The sequence below is a fragment of the Pagrus major genome, chromosome 6 (genome assembly GCF_040436345.1).
Source record: "Pagrus major chromosome 6, Pma_NU_1.0".
Classification (NCBI taxonomy): domain Eukaryota; kingdom Metazoa; phylum Chordata; class Actinopteri; order Spariformes; family Sparidae; genus Pagrus; species Pagrus major.
The window spans coordinates 22,298,975-22,315,724 of NC_133220.1; the positions used below are offsets into that span (position 1 = coordinate 22,298,975).

The window sequence follows — 16,750 nt, forward strand, 5'->3', positions numbered from 1 at the left end:
AAATCAGTCTCACTTTACTTGACCTTTGTAGAATGCTGACACACGAGAAAATAAAGACCCTGTCCCCAAAATACATTGTATAAGTGGCCTGCACGAGATCCCACAACACCAACTAGATGCTTAAAATTAAAGTGTCATGTAACATGTCAGGAGTGACCCCTAACACAAGATGTTACAGTGGGAAGTACCTCTGCAGGATCTGTCTGACTCAGCAAAAAGCACATTTTCTGTTCACGATGTCAGAACATCCCAGTGCAGCAGGCCTGTAGTAAATCTAGTTGATACTGCTCCATAAATAATATGTCGCTCCACTATTATTCTAAACATCATTACAGGTTTAAAAAAAAAAGGGCTGATGTGTAATTTTCTGAACAACCTGTGTCAGCTGTTCTACCCTGTGTCAAAATTCAAGATTAGGCACCACAACTGATTCAAGTATTTCTTTTAAATGTTATATTGATCATCTTTTAAGGAAGATTTAAACCAAAAATTGGTTTATTTTTCACTTAGGAAACACTTCTGGAGCTCCACAGCAAAACAGCGTCGCAGCATTCTCCTAAACAGCCAAAGTTGATGGGGACTTGTTTTGAAACTTAAACAGTGCTGCCATGGCCTACGCTCCCAGGACTTCATCACTCTCACCATCCCCTCAGTCCATTATGTAGATTTATTTTGAAATATAATTTCATACCTATCATCATATCTATGAGGCTTTTTCTGCAGAATAAAAAAAAAATGCTGATTGGAGTAACTTACTGTCACATATTAAGTCCATAACCAATCAGAATGTTTTGTTAACTACAGTCGTGTTTCGTTATAACATCTCTCTGTATGTTTTAAAGTTACCAGGAACCTCTTGAAAAAAAGAGGATGTATCTCTAGGGGGGTTTTCTGTAAACACTGAACATGTTCAAATGCACCAATGGATAAGACAAATAAAAGTCAGCCAAGTGTGAATTCACTGCTGAGATGCAACTCGCTGGAGTGCAGAGAGCTCTTCCATCGGGACTCATTATTTTAGAGCTGAGGATTGCCAGGCAATCCTCTGCGCTTCTCTGAAACTGGGTGATTTCTAGTTAGAGCATACGAAATAAATGGGGGAAATGTCGAGGCAGATTCTGAGTACAGCCCCTGGGTTGTTACTTCACAGTCCGCACACATGGTGCTTTGGACAAATGCCAGTTCAAATGAAATCAGGTCAGGATTTGCTCTCCCTCTCTAGGAAACCTACAAAGTCAGCAAAATAATTGGTCATATCTGGGTAAACAAAGCACCACCAGGTAAGAAAAGAGTGGAAAAAGACAGTTAGACATGCCTGTTTCTCCATGTTTGGCTTGAAATACTGTTCAGGTGTCTTTTCTTGATTTAGGCCCTCTGCAAACCGATTCTTACTCATAAAAGGCCTGTTTTTCAGCTTAGTTTGAGGCACTTTCTTTTTATTGATTTGGCTATCTGTGCTTGTTGCTGGCCTACATACCGGTGTGTCTGATTTATACAACATTGGCCTTGAGGATAAGTGATCTTTTAGGCACACAAGACACCATTTCCACAAGTGCGTGATCACCAAACAGTCTGCTGAGATATCAGAGAGCAAAGTGCTGCAGGAGGAGGGGGGACCGGCCTGAGCGGTAACAGAGAAGTCATGTATTATTTATCCAGGGCCTCCACGTGTGCTGTGTCTGGGATGGTCTGAGCTCAGCCCTCTGATTGGACACACCTTCCTCTCGCCGCACGCCTTCACGGTCCCATGCATGCGGGGGGCGGGGCTTGCGCTGCACTCACACCCATGATTGGCCCAGAATAATACATTTTACAGCTTTATCTCCGCGGGTTCGTGGAGCAGTTCGCGCGTTATAAATACGGCCACCAGTCCTGGGAATGGAAATGAGCACCGACCTCCAACAGAGCCCAGTCCGGCCTCCGCTTCATGATCTTTGTGAGAAGGATGCTGCAGCAAGCTCTAAAAGTGTCCGCCGGCAGGAGCGCCATCCCCCTGGTCAAATGGATGGAGAGGTGGGCTGAGGGCGCGTCAGCCAGCGCGCAGAAGGCGGTGAGGACCCTGGACGACATGCCCGGACCGTCGGTCGCCAGCTTCGCCTGGGACCTGTTCGCCAAACGGGGGCTGTCACGGCTGCACGAGTTACAGGTAAAATGATAAAAGTGCAGCGGGGATTGAGTCAAAGAGGTGCCAGGACACTTTAAAGCACATGCATATTTGCTTCACTTGATTTTTTTAATATAGATGCAGTTGTGTCTGCACTAAGAGGACAGAATGAATGTGCAGCTGAGAACAATGGATTGCATCTGGGATGGTTGTAGGAAAAGACCACTGATCAATAAAAAGCAAGAAGGACTTTAGTGTGATTGTTTTAGGACATCACTGACATTTTGAAGACGTTTAAAGCATGTTTTTGAATAATACTGTGTTTGTCAAAAGCACATACAGGCTTCTCCATCCCCCCCACTGAATGATACAGACATGACATTGCAGATATTGTTCAGTCACTGGGGGGGGAAAGATGTGTCTTATTTTCCTGAAGTCAGTTCTCAGTAGTGAATGAGCACCAAGTTGGATACTGGACCTGATTGGCTTCCTGTGATGTCACCAAATCACATGTAGTGTATGACCTGTACTGAGGTGTAGGGTGAACAGATCCTCTCAGCACCAAACTGAAGATAAAATCACGAAGTAACAATAAGCAACACGCATTTCTGAGTGGAGGTGGTCATGCATTGTAACTAAATACATTTACTCAAGTACTGTACTCAAGTAGATTTGAGGAGCTTATCCATTTTCTGCTACTTTATACTTCCACTCCACTTCATTTTGGAGGCAATTATTGTACTTTTTTACTCCACTACATTAATTTGATCATTTAGTTACTAGTAATGTTACATATTACATGCAACATCAGAGCCAAATTAGCCCATTTTAAAAATTGTTTCATCAGCAATTAGATAAAAAACTAAAATCAGGAAAATGCTAAATAACAGATCGGTCGGGCAAGAACTGGTTGGCTCATAGTATACAGTGGCCCACATGCATGTAAATATGTGTATTATTTACTTTTACTTGTACATTTGATACTTAAGCAGTGTTGTATAAAGTACCCAAAAGTCATACTTGAGTAAAAGTCTTAAAGTATCTGATATTAAATGTACTTAAGTATACAAGTTAAAGTAAATTGTAAACTGGAGGTCGACTCGACCGACTTGATTATTAGAACCGATATTCAGCATTTCTCTGATTTTTGGAATTTTATCTGATTGCTGATGAAAATAAAAATAATTTAAAAATGTACTACTTTGACTCTGATGCAGTAATCACCAAAGTAACTAGTAACTACAAGATATCAAATAAATGTAGTGGAGTAAAAAGTGCAATATTTGCCTCCAGAATGCAGCCGAGTGGACCCAAGAATTATACTCAAGTATGATGCTTGGGTACTTTCTGAACATTATATCGTTACCGTGATATGAGACTTTATATCGTCTTAGATTTTAGATATCGTTATATCGTATATGCTGGGTTTTTTTAAGCAACATTATGTAGAAATTGGCATTTTGTGCGTTTTGGCGCCCCCCACAGTTTCTGAGTGCAACACCAGTGTCGCCAATACAAATCCCAGGTCTGTAACGATTTGTCAGACGTCCTGTGGCTGCTGACTACAAACTAAACTCATCTGTTGAAAATTTGTATTTAGAAGTAAACATGTATGTAACGCTGTGATCCTACCCTCATAGAGATACACATCATATTTTGCGATAGCCTATAAATATTGCAATAATATTTTAAGAGCTTATCATCCAGCCCTAAGTGGAGGTGAGTTTGATCTAAATTTCCCTTTTGAGAAGTAAAGATGAAGGCTTTCTGTCTCTCCATCCACTGATTTATGATATTTAAAAGAAATCCTGTTACTGCTCATCGACTGTGTGGTAGGTCTGTTAAATATTTTCTAAATTAATTTAGCCGTCAGTTTTCAACATGTCAGCCAAGTAGAGGAAAAGATTTGGCTGACCAAACTGTTCCTGTCAAGTTATGTATATTCAATAAAAACGATCTAATCATTAGTGGGTTAGAAAAAGGCTGCAGGCGTCTTCATTTGTTAAAACTGCGCTTCAAACAAAATGAGAGTGCATCTGAAGGTGGTGCCAATCATCTCACAGCCTGCGGGGTTTTCACAAGGTCAACCCTCTCTCTCATGTCCCAGCTGGAAGGAGTGCAGCGGTATGGGCCCATGTGGAAGGCGAGCTTCGGTCCCATCCTGACGGTTCACGTGGCCGACCCAGTGCTCATTGAGCAGGTGCTGAGGCAGGAGGGCCAGCACCCCATGAGGTCCGACCTGTCCTCCTGGAAGGACTACAGGAAGCTCAGAGGACATCACTATGGACTCCTGACATCGTGAGTGTCACTCATTCACACTTTTACTCCTCTGTGTCCTCTTTGTTTTCGTCAGATGCCTCAAATCTTAAGAAACAGTCAATGTCAACGTGAATGATTTATAATTCTCTCTTATCTTAAAGCAGCAGAAGTTCGGCTTGAATTGTGCGCCCACATGCTGTACTAACATTTCTTCGTTTTACTCTGTGTGTGTTCCCAGTGAGGGGGAGGAGTGGCAGACGGTGAGGAGTCTCCTGGGGAAGCACATGCTGCGACCGAAGGCGGTCGAAGCTTACGATGAAACCCTGAACAGCGTAGTCAGTGACCTCATCGCAAAACTTCGCCATTGCAGACGTTCCCAAGGCCTTGTCACCGACATCGCCAGCGAGTTCTATCGCTTCGGCCTCGAGGGTAAGGTTTCACATCTAGACTGAGGAGTGGAAATGTCATGTGTCACTACGCTGCATGTAAACATTGGTAATTAGGACCAGCCACATGCAGGAAGTGATATTAATTGATAACACTGACATTTTTAAATATACATACCTGTCCGAGCCTGACTTGCCCAAATAATTACAAGTAACCTTTATATCACCGATATCAAAAGTACAAGTCCTGCTTAACTTAAAGCCTCAGAAGTAAAAGTACTCATAAAGCAGAATGGCCTATTTTATACTGTTATGTTACACAGTATATGTATTGTATTATAAATACAGTTTATATGTATTAGGGTTTAAGATACAATAGAGCATCATATTTTAGAAACTGATCATGTGTTTTGCATAGAAATTTGGTTTCTGTCAAATTTGAATTAAGTGTTGTTTTCCGGTAATAAAATTACTCTTTCTGTGAATGGAATCTGGTGGATTTGGCGTAATCAGCGTCGAGGCTATGTCTGGTAAAAGATAAAAGCTCTATCTCTGTAGGGATATTTTCAGCAATCTTTTTAACAACGTTAGCCTGTTTGTGGCAAAAACAAGCAGTTCAAGTGAACTTACTTTGATAGTCAAATTTGCCCACAAGGGAAGTTGGGCTCCCGCTGTGGCTGATGTTTTGGCTGCCAGCTGAAGAAGTCTGATGAACCGATTCCAAAACTTTTTTGTTCCTATTAGTCAATTACACACCAAAATACAGTAAATATCAGGCTGTAGAGGTTAAAAATACCATAATCTTCCTTTAATCCGTGACATAACTAAGTAGAGTTAGTACCTATGGTTGTCAGATAAATGTAGTGGAGGAAAAAGCACAATATTTTCCTCTAAAATGTATTGGATAGTAAATCTACTTTGTTACTTTCCACCATAGTTCCTCTTCTATGTTATAGGAACTACTACTTATTAACTACTGCTGATTGAATACCACTAAACTCATTTTACAGATCACCTTTAAAAAGAAAATAAATTGACGATTACACATGTCAGAATGAAAAATTTGTGATTAGTTCCCTTCCTCAAGGCTCTGCAGCAGTTATTGTTGCAGGAGGAGAGAGTGACATTCATTCATTTTCCCAGACTAAACAAAGTTTCAGTCCAGTGACCATGTGGCCACTTTGCAAACGTTAACTCTACCGTTGATGATTGTATTTTTGACTGGAGGCTGGGCTGAGACTGTGGACTGCGATGTAAAGCCATTTTTAAATCTCATTATTTTGGGATGTGGTTATAATTTCCCCTTGGTGATATTTTTATTGCTTAATTTTGCCCCAGTTATATCATTATTATCATTATTTCGCTTTTAAAAAGCATTCGTTGTGGTTTTATCCAGAGGTTACGTTACATTTCGTGTCTTTCTGACCTCCTCATTATCTGTTTTTTTTATTCTTCTTCTTTTTTTTCTGACAGGCATTTCCTCAGTGTTGTTTGAATCCAGAATCGGTTGCCTGGATCCGGTTGTTCCTGAAGAGACGGAGCGTTTCATCCAGTCCATCAACACCATGTTTGTAATGACGCTTCTTACCATGGCTATGCCAAGCTGGCTGCACCAGCTGTTTCCTAAACCCTGGAACGTCTTCTGTAAATGCTGGGACTACATGTTTGACTTCGGTAGGTAGTTTGTCCCAAACATTTGAGTTTTGTGACAGTGATTATTGTGTAGTTAACACTGTATTATACAAAAAATCTTCTGAAAGTGAGAACATAGAATGATAATGATAAAAAACATCTAGGTTAAAATGCACAACATGAGCATGGAGGTGGAACATACTGTACGTCTTTCCACACTTTATGTAATCATATTCCTACTGGCCAATTCTCAATTCTTATTGGCCGCTGCTGGTTTCCGCTCAGGAACCTTGCTCTCACGACTTATCCAGATCTGAGACGTCAAAATCAAACATGTTTAAAATAATCATGGCTCAAGGAACGCAGGAGATTAAAGTCCTCAACCCTCAACGCACTACAAGATCATCTGAACATCAGTCACGATGATCAAACTGTTGTTTTTCCTACAAAATAAGAAAACAGAGAAAAAAAGTCTAGATTATAATCACTGGGGAATTAATGCATGATTTTTAGGACTAAGAGGGAAACTTGATCTCACCGCACTAAAAACCTCAAGACCTCCTGTTGTTTCTTACTTACCGCCCCCTCACTGTCAAAATCTCTCTGTGCCTCCAGCTAAAGGCCACATTGACCAGCGTATGACGGCCGAAGCAGAGAAAGTCGCCCGGGGCGAGAAGGTGGAGGGCCGTTATCTCACCTACTTCCTGTCGCGGACCGGGCTGCCCATGAAGACCGTCTACAGCAACGTCACGGAGCTGCTTCTCGCAGGAGTCGACACAGTAAGAACCATCGCTCTGCTCCTCCTCTCCACTGGATTCTGACGTCGCTCCAGCAGATTTATTAACCTCTTGTGTACCTCCGTCTCTTCAGATCTCCAGCACTTTGTCCTGGTCATTGTACGAGCTGTCCCGTCACCCCGAGGTTCAGGCCTCGCTCCGAGAAGAGGTGTTGAGTGTGCTGGGTGGTCGAAGGATACCGGAGGCGGCAGATGTGGCTCGCATGCCTCTGCTGAAGGCCACAGTCAAAGAAGTGCTCAGGTATAACTCAAAAGGCTTCAGTTCATTTACTAAGGATGTCCAGTTTTCAATCTGCAAGTTTAATTATATTATTGAACTTTTCCAGGTTGTACCCCGTTATTCCTGCCAATGCACGAGTCATTACAGAGAGAGACATCCAGGTTGGAGGTTACCTTATCCCTAAAAATGTGAGTGTGGTGAGGGAATCATTCATACTCTGCCATGATGATAATCTGCATTCAAATCCTTCACACTTTCCATCTACCTTTCCGTTCAGACTTTGATCACCCTGTGCCACTTTGCAACATCCCGGGATCCAGCTGTGTTTCCAAATCCAGATGAGTTCCTGCCACAGCGGTGGTTGAACAAGGACCAGACTCATCACCCGTACGCCTCCGTACCCTTCGGGGTGGGAAAACGCAGCTGCATAGGTCGGCGTATCGCTGAGCTGGAGCTCTACCTTGCTATCTCTAGGGTGAGTCGGCTGGACTTGATATTATTTTTAAATAATTAATTAATTAAAATATTAGGACCTAAATCTGGTCTTAATCCAGTCTAAGTTAGGACAAAGGAAGAATGTGCACACGTAGAAAACATCAGCTTGTTGGACTGATACACACATTTACATAGAAAACATATACTGGGACCTGCTCAAGTCTGCTGAAACATGATTGGTCAATACCTCTCAAACTATAAATGAAAGCCTGAACACTTCCAGTACCAAAATCGTGTCCCTTGCCTACAGACATACAGGCAGAATCTGTTTATAGAGGTTATGTAACAAGTGATTTAGATTGTTTATGATTAAATAGTTTGTCACAAATGGCAGTGTTTCTGTCTAATCCTCTTGTTGCATGTTTTCTTGGAATAATGTAAGAAACTAAAAGAATGGGATTTGTGCAAATCCTGTTCCTAATGAATTAATTTGATTACTTCCTAATCCAAGTATTTCAGTTCAAGAGCACTTGGTTTGTTTCACCCTGTAGTTAAAACCTGTTCTCTCCGTCTCTGCTCTCATCAGATCCTCGTGGAGTTCGATGTGAAGCCGGACCCAGAGGGAGTTTCCGTGAAGCCCATGACACGGACACTTCTAGTCCCTGAAAATGTCATCAACCTCCAGTTTGTTGAACGGTGACCCACTCTTCTCTCCCCTCGTTACGTGAACTAGAACGTGAGTCTCTCCGCGGTAGGGAGTCCCAGCAGGCGGAGTTTTCACAGGAACCGACAGACTGCTGTTAGAGCGGGGCGTCAACCTTCGATGGAGCAAAGGCCAAAACCCCTCTGTGCCTGTCACCTGATGTGGGGAAGGACAAACGAATGGAGGATGAGCAGTGAGCGATGTAACTCCAAATTTAATACTGTATATTTTCTTTTTGTATAAAATTACCATCGAGCACTTATTTGCACAGAGGCCAAGATCAAGCCAGTGATCTCCTTCAGCACTATCAACAGACAATCTTCAGACTCATGTTTTATCCTTAAAGTGAGTGTTGCTCAATCACATGTCCGTGATTTTCCTGACTTGGGTAAATCTAAATCTGATTCTGAACTGTGATCTTCTGCACTCTTCACTAAATTCAGCAAAATCGTGCAAATATTTCATTTCAAGAGTGTTACTGCATATGTTACGCCAGTATACTAAGAGGCACGTTACACCTCTCGCCAAGTCTGAGATACACAGTCTTAAATCATCCGAGTGTATTAGGAGTCATCCGACTGGCACGCAGAAACACTGTTTCCAAATATCTCCAGCTCTTGTTGAGCTACTGTGAGAGTTTTATGTAGATATGATGTCAATATATTGGTCAACTACTTGATGAGGTGTGTATGGTGAAAAACTTTCAGTGATGTGTTACATTAAAGAAAAAAGGCAGCTGTTGAAATGATTCCTGCGTCATAAAGCACAGTGCCACTGTTGAAAAAATCTGTTTCTGTCGTCTTAAAAATGTAAATATATGCCACAATTCAACAGTGCAGCACGGTGAAAGTTTCTGTCTTTAATTGTTTTTCTAAACCTACTATGAGTGATATAACACCATTTTGTAAATGTAATAAGCTTCAGTATTTGAACTCTGTATTTATTCTAATTTAACACACTTTGAAACTGTTACTGTAAATGTCATTAAAAGGTTTCAAGTTGGACTTCTGTCTGTTCGTCTGTTTTATTAACCAATGAGAATCCAGTTTACATCGATAATCACGCCTGTTTCTTTTGTCTTGCTGAGGGAAAATAATCCCCCCGTCACCATCAGCTGCATCAGATTAGGGATCTTAGTGATCAAACACGTTTGTAACTGTCATTAGTCTGATTCCTGTGAACAACCACCATGCACGTAGGCAGTGATTTCTAAGAAATACAACACTGAGTACCAAAGTTCCTGTGTGACATGGCCATGTGGACTGTGCAGTGTGAGTGTTGCAGCAGCAGCTGTAGGTCGATAATTTGGACCAAGTCACTGCACTGATGTGCTGATCAGGGTTACCTTCAAACATTCATTCAAAATGAGACGTCAGCTCTGAAAGCTACAATCCAGGATATGATCTGTAGCTGCCTAATATGAATGGACTTTGTGGGCTTGAAACATTTACCGCTGTGTTTGCATGTGTATTATGTGTATTAGATGGATTATTAGCTCACTGATGCAGAAGCACTGTGAAGCTAAGACCATATAAAATCAATATTAGACTGTAGAGAGATGGACCATGAAGAAACACCACAAGAGATAATAAATGCTGGTTTTGTTTCTATACTGGGTAAATATGTATGGGTTATAAAAAAATACATCTACACTGGGAAGTTTTTAGATTCCCTGTGGGGGAAGCAAAACAAATTTGACGTGGTTGATCTACTTAGCAAATAAATAAATAAATAAATACTATAAACAATAAACTAACCCTAAATGTTAAATCCCAAATGTTAAAAACACTGTAAAACATTTCAGACTGAGGTCCCTTTGTCTCTTGTGTAAATCATGTTTGAGGTGGATGCCTGCACATAATGTCCACAGGGGGGCGGTAATGCGCCGTGAAGCTGTTTGCTAACCGCGAGAACGCCTCTCAGGAAGAAAACAGAGCAGCTAATGCTAACAGGCATACGTCAAATTCATGTAGCCAGTTAGCCATGTAGCTTGCTAACGAGGTGGTTATAAAAAGGCATAAACAGAATACGCGGGCTCCGGTTTACGGATCAGATACCACAACGAAGGAAAATAGCGAGGAAAGGTGAGTCACAAGACAGCGTAGCTAATTGTATTAGCCTGCTAACGAGCTAACGCTGGCTGTTGAGGGAACGTTGGGTTTGCTAAGCTAATGCTAGCTAGCCAACACAAGCTGTCGTTATCAGAGTCCCTCTCTGGCGTTATTTTGATCAAATTATGTTGTTTACCCAAACTGACTGTCGTGCAATATTGTCTGTGCTATCTTTTTTGTTCGCCACAGTTATTATTTTCGTGCTAAATATTACATATGGAAGGCAACTGGAAATGCTAAAGGGCTAACGTTAGATGTAAACAAAAGCATTGCTAAGTATTAGCCAGTCCATCCCCCTGACTCCCACATACAAAAACATACCTTGGACATGCGTCTCATTAAGAGTTGTATCGTAGCATTGTGGATAAAGTACTTTCACCTGAAACGTAATTCTTCTGTTTAGTTATAACTTTGACGTTAAGTCCAGTATAGCTTGTGTATACTGAAAGATGTTGTCATACAGTGTTGTTATGATGGTTTATAAAGGATTGACTTGAATTGTTAACAACTGTTTTTCAAAGTAAGATGCTGCTAAAGACTGATGTCCAGCCTCTGCAGTTTGTTGCCCTTTCAAAAAAGATGAAACTATTCTTAGTTTGGAATATTTGTATAATTGTGTGAAACAATAAGTAAAGTTTCAGCAGAAAGGATGTCTATTCTCACCATGTCTTAAGTCCTCCTACTCTGATCTGAGACATGTCTTTATAACTTCCTCCTGTGTTTCATGTTGTGATGGAACAGATGCAAGCTGGTGACCCTGTGGTTGGTGCACCGATGGCAGTAGCTGGTGCTCAGAGTCGGTCAGAAGACGAGGAATCACTCGGAGTAAAAGATGTGAAAAGGACGGCAACACAAGCGTTTGGCAGTGGTGTTCCCAAACGCAGAAGTTCATCCAGGTTTAATAATCAATGCATTTTGTTGGCATTCAAAGTGAACAAAGATGTGTTGTTTAATGCTCAAATAAATACTGTACGTCGTTTTACTGTGGTGCATCTGCAAATGTCAAAAGAATTGTATGTATTTTCTTCAGGTCAATAAAGAGGAAAAAGTTTGATGATGAATTGGTGGAGAGCAGTCTCGTGAAGTCGTCCAGTAGAGTCAAAGGTCCCCCTGTCATAGAGCCTGTCCGCTGTCCAGGGAGTGAACCTTCATCTAGTGAGAAAAAGAAGGTACATAAGACCACACAATCCAAAGATTATTTAAGGATCTAATGATGATAAGCTTACATAGGTTTGATGGATGTTTTGTATGCTTTTGTGTGACCCAGGTGACAAAATCAGGAACCTCTCTCACACCGCCTCTCACCATGGTAGTAAACCCTGCACCCATCACCAAAAGAGTAAAGAAAAGCAAGCAGCCTCTACATATTACTAAAGACTTGGGACGATGGAAACCCACTGATGACCTGCTTCTTATAAATGCAGTGTTACAGGTGAGTTATATAGAAGTTATAATTAATGTCTGAAAGAATTGATGATGTTTATTAATTAATTTGACAATTCTGTTTGTATGACTCTGATGATCTAATGAGTCTGTATTTGTCTCTAGACCACAGACCTTACTTCTGTTCATTTGGGGGTCAAGTTCAGCTGTCGTTTCACATTGCGGGAAATTAAAGAGAGGTGGTACGCTCTCCTCTACGATCCCGTCATCTCAAAGTAAGAGACTCAGCCTGCAGCAACTATGCCTTCCCCGCCAAGTTTCTATATTAGTAACCTATCTAAAAGGTAATTAATTTCTCTCTGTTGTCTGTCTGTTAAGGCTGGCATGGCAGGCCATGCGTCAGCTTCACCCAGAAGCCATTGCAGCAATCCAAAGCAAAGCCCTCTTCAGTCAGCCTGAGGAGGCACTGCTGGCCAAGATTGGTTCAGTAAGTTTTACTGTTGCATACAGTCAGAAGGTTACAAAATACAAAAGTTTTTGTTTTTGTCTCAAAGCCAGCTGTATTTTGTTTGTCATTTAACAGACAAGTCAGCCCAAACTAGACGTGTTCCAGGAGCTCCTGAGCAAACACCCTGGTGTCTTTCACCCATCTCGCACCCCCAAGAGCCTGCTGGTGCACTGGCAGCTGCTAAAGCAGTACTACCTACTGGATGACCAGAGTGGTATGTTTAGTTGCCTACACATTTACTCCAATTTAACTTCAAAACATTTAGTATTTGTTTCTTTTGTTGTCTTCTTTGATGTCTTTTGGGGATTTGGAATATGGTGAGCAATCATTGGCAGGACATGACAATCAAATGCAACATTTTTCCTCTAAGGAAATGTTTTGATATCCGATAACCAGCAGTTACACGTGCTTGGAAAGGCCAGAGGACAAGACTCTTCTTCATGTGTACCTAGCCAGATTGAACAGTTGATTATTGTTGAATTAGAGCAGTTATTACACTTTTTAGGCATTTGTTTAGAACTAATAATCAAAAAGGTTAAACGAAACAAATGATATTAACTTAAATACAGAGTTATTATAGTTACAAAAAATAACTGTAATTTATCTGTTTAGATGGTGTTTATTTCTCAGTTACATCTCAATTAAGCTAACTAGCATGGCACTCAAAATGTCTGAGAAATGTTCATTTTAGCAGTGAGCTTCCCCTGATCAACTCTTACTGTTTTCACCTGACACTTGTCATTTTCCTCCCAGTTTTATTATTAATTATAACTTCTGAGTATTGACAATAGATAACCAAAAACAAACACATCCTCCAGAGAGGGGAATCGGGCAATAAGAACATCTGACTGAGTCCGAAAAGATGAATATTCGATCAGTTATATTTAAGATTCAGCACAATTTGCCAAGATATGTAACATTTGACAATTATGAGGGAATGAAAGAAAAGTAAGTGTGAAAAAATTTTAGCCATTCTGTATGTAATCATCCTCTTGGTTTTGATTGTATGTTGCAGTCCAGCCTCTCCCTAAAGGTGATCAGGTCCTCAACTTCTCTGATGCTGAGCAGATGGTCGATGACGTAAAATTAAAGTAAGAAAGTCTTTATTTTTGAAGTATTCATTTCATGTTTCTGTAATGTGACAGCCGTTACACCATGTCGAGTCTCAGCACTGACCAATTTGTCTGTTTCTCCTCACGCAGGGAGAGTAGAGATGAGGTGTTGGAACATGGTAAGAAGTTTGATTATGAATAAATAAGTTGAAATTTCTGATTGTCTTGATACTGTTTGAATAAACCTCCTCACTCCGGGTTTACCTTTGTCCTCCCTTACAGAGCTGATGATTTCAGATCGTCACCAGAAAAGAGAGATCAGACAGTTAGAGCAGGAGCTGCCTCGTTGGCAGGTCCTAGTGGACAACATCACAGGTATGTAAACTTTCACTCACCAGCCGAACGCAGATGGCTGTTGTAGATGTATTTGTTTTGAGGACTCCAGTTTGGTGGAACTCATTTGTGTTTGTGTGTGTGTGTTGGGGTCACCAGGGATGAGCATGCCTGACTTTGACAACCAGACGCTGGCAGCGTTAAGAGGACGAATGGTACGCTACCTCATGAGATCCCGAGAGGTAAGAAATCTTTCAGAAACAGTTGCTGCAAAGAAGCAGGTTCGAGGTTTTATGTCTGTGAGAAGAAAAGATAAGGAATTTTTTATCTGTGATGATGCGTTTCATTGCGTTTGCCAATTATCTTTTGTTTCATGTTCACACAGATTACGTTGGGCAGGGCGACCAAGGACAAACCCATAGATGTAGATCTAGCACTAGAGGGACCTGCCTGGAAAATATCAAGAAAACAAGGTGAATAAACACAAACATTGTCATGCAAAATGTTGTTTTAAAGTAATTTGCTTTTAGTTACTGGCAGCAGCTGTGACAGGTTTTCAGAGCATTTGAAAACATTTTACACACAACCCTGTAAACTCATTTTTATTTGGCCAAGGCCTGGACTGAAGGCTTGTGTAAAGCAAGCATGGATGCTGCTGTGAAAACCCAAAATATAGTTCATCTCCACTGAAGGAACCTGTCCTGTAACCTTTTTAGTAACTCAGGAATGCTAAATGCGTTTATGACCAGAGAAACTAGGGTCTAGATTCTCTTCTGCTATCCTTGCCTCAAAAGGACAAGGCCTCTTTGATCATTTTAATCGACAACTGATTTTTTTTTAAATTGATTTATACTTCTGTTAAAACAGTAATTGTTTCACACCCTCAAACACTGTTGGAATTAACTTAACTGTGTAATCACATGTAATTATGTCTGCAGGAATTATTAAACTGAAGAATAATGGAGATTTCTTCATCGCTAATGAGGGTAGACGACCGATCTACATTGACGGCAGACCGGTCCTGTCGGGCAACAAGTGGAAACTCAACAACAACTCAGTGGTGGAGGTGTGTGGAGGCTGTCAACTAAGTTGTATATGACATAATTTTAGCCAACTTGATAAATTTGAGTGAGACTAACCATCTTACTGTGTTTGTCTCTTCAGATTGCAGGTCTTCGCTTTGTGTTTCTAATTAACCTGGAACTCATCTCACTAATAAAAGCTGAAGCAGCCAAGATGACACAGCAGTGAATGTCAGCCATCCAGCAGAGGAGAGAACATACAGGAAATACTGGATCCAGTCAGTCCTCCTTTTTCCAACAGTGGTTAACAGTTTCTCTCATGCAGTAGCACCGTGGTGCTATCACGAATCAGACAGCCATGTTAACCTGAAATGTGAATTTAAACTGACTACAGCTAAATCCTGGAAGAAGATAGTAACAGGTTTTACTTGTTTGGACATTTTCCATGTTGTAATGTAGACACTCTCATGATAGAGCTTTGTTTTTCAAGTTTTTCAGAACATTGTATTTAAATTCTGTAGTAAAGCTTTTTCAAAATATTAAACTTGTATACGCAATGTTCTGAAGTCCGTTCTACTGTTGATATCAACAAAATGATGTACATCTAGGTGCTGTACCGTGACCTGGATGACTGGGAACCTTCAACAACAAAATTATGTACAGTACAGTCAGAAACATCACATCCTGCATATTGGAGGGATTCTGACATTTATATCCAGCTGTCAGCAAGTAGTTAAAATATAATCAAAGTCAAGTACATTTTTATTCACATATCCAAATATCACAAATTACAAGTTTCCTCAAAATACAATAAATTCACTGAATGATCTGCATGTGTGGAGGTGTTGAGAAAGGACTCGGGTATCGTTCAGTGTGTTATCTGTGGCCCAAATAATCCAAAGTATATGTTTCATATGAGAACCTTTATACGCTATGAAATGTTTTTCCTCTAATTTCTTTCGTGATTGACAAGCTAGAAATTAGAAAACTGTAACAATAAAGGAAATGGGAACAACAATCTACAGACACTTGAATTACTGAAGAAACGAAAAGACCGCAGAGCGACAGTGAGTGCTACTTCTCACACTTAAATTAAGCCGACATTAAACCTCCCGTGTGACTCACAATTCCTCTGTATTTTTATACGGAGCAGCAGTGGATTAATAGAATAGTGAAACTTAATGTGTTGAATGGTCGTGGATCTTGTAATCAATGAAATCAGCTTTTTAGACATACAGTCAAATCTAGTTAATGTTGATGCATCAGCTGTATTATATATATATTATAGCTCATTATTTTGAAAAGACTTGCCGTTACCTTGCTTTGCTATCAAGCTGGGGAAGGAAAGATCATGGAAACTTGCACATTTAAAACTATTTTAGATTTCCTGTATAATGTTTTTCACGGTCAAACAATCAGGCAAAATCACACTAGGTTTAAACTCTTGAAAGCATACAACAAGGATTGGGCTGAACTACGTGAGGGAAATGTTATCGTCATAGAGTTTTTTTTTCAACCAGGGTATCGAAAAGTATCAAATAATCCAAAGATAATAAAATAATATGAATAAACATTTCATATTTTAATCAAAGATGGGGACGAATTGAAGAAAAGATCTTAAACTTGAATTGCTGCAGTGTGATTATGTGCACAGTAGGTAGTGCTAGAGACAGACAGCAGGCGTAATCTGTCTGACTGCACATATAAATAACCTGCAGTAGCAAATATGTCTTATTTCTCCTGGTTCAATCAACTTCTATGGTCAGGCTGAAATACTGTTACCTACCTCAGGGCAGTTGGTTATGC

At 40.6% G+C, this 16,750-nt stretch overlaps 2 protein-coding genes across 2 annotated transcripts; both read left to right on the forward strand.

Moving 5' to 3' along the window:
• Positions 1-1,858: 1,858 nt before the first annotated feature.
• Positions 1,859-9,539, forward strand: cyp27b1 (cytochrome P450, family 27, subfamily B, polypeptide 1). Its single transcript, XM_073467933.1, has 9 exons — positions 1,859-2,146; positions 4,212-4,402; positions 4,602-4,792; positions 6,223-6,423; positions 6,997-7,160; positions 7,252-7,418; positions 7,504-7,585; positions 7,675-7,872; positions 8,419-9,539. The coding sequence occupies exons 1-9, from the start codon at positions 1,928-1,930 to the stop codon at positions 8,530-8,532; spliced, it is 1,527 nt and encodes a 508-aa protein (XP_073324034.1). The 5' UTR covers positions 1,859-1,927; the 3' UTR covers positions 8,533-9,539.
• A 938-nt stretch (positions 9,540-10,477) lies between these two features.
• mcrs1 (microspherule protein 1) lies at positions 10,478-15,501 on the forward strand. Its single transcript, XM_073467934.1, has 14 exons — positions 10,478-10,619; positions 11,388-11,542; positions 11,677-11,815; positions 11,914-12,078; positions 12,195-12,304; positions 12,408-12,516; positions 12,613-12,751; positions 13,553-13,628; positions 13,740-13,768; positions 13,872-13,964; positions 14,082-14,164; positions 14,308-14,395; positions 14,861-14,988; positions 15,087-15,501. The coding sequence occupies exons 2-14, from the start codon at positions 11,388-11,390 to the stop codon at positions 15,171-15,173; spliced, it is 1,401 nt and encodes a 466-aa protein (XP_073324035.1). The 5' UTR covers positions 10,478-10,619; the 3' UTR covers positions 15,174-15,501.
• The last annotated feature ends 1,249 nt before the right edge of the window (positions 15,502-16,750 follow it).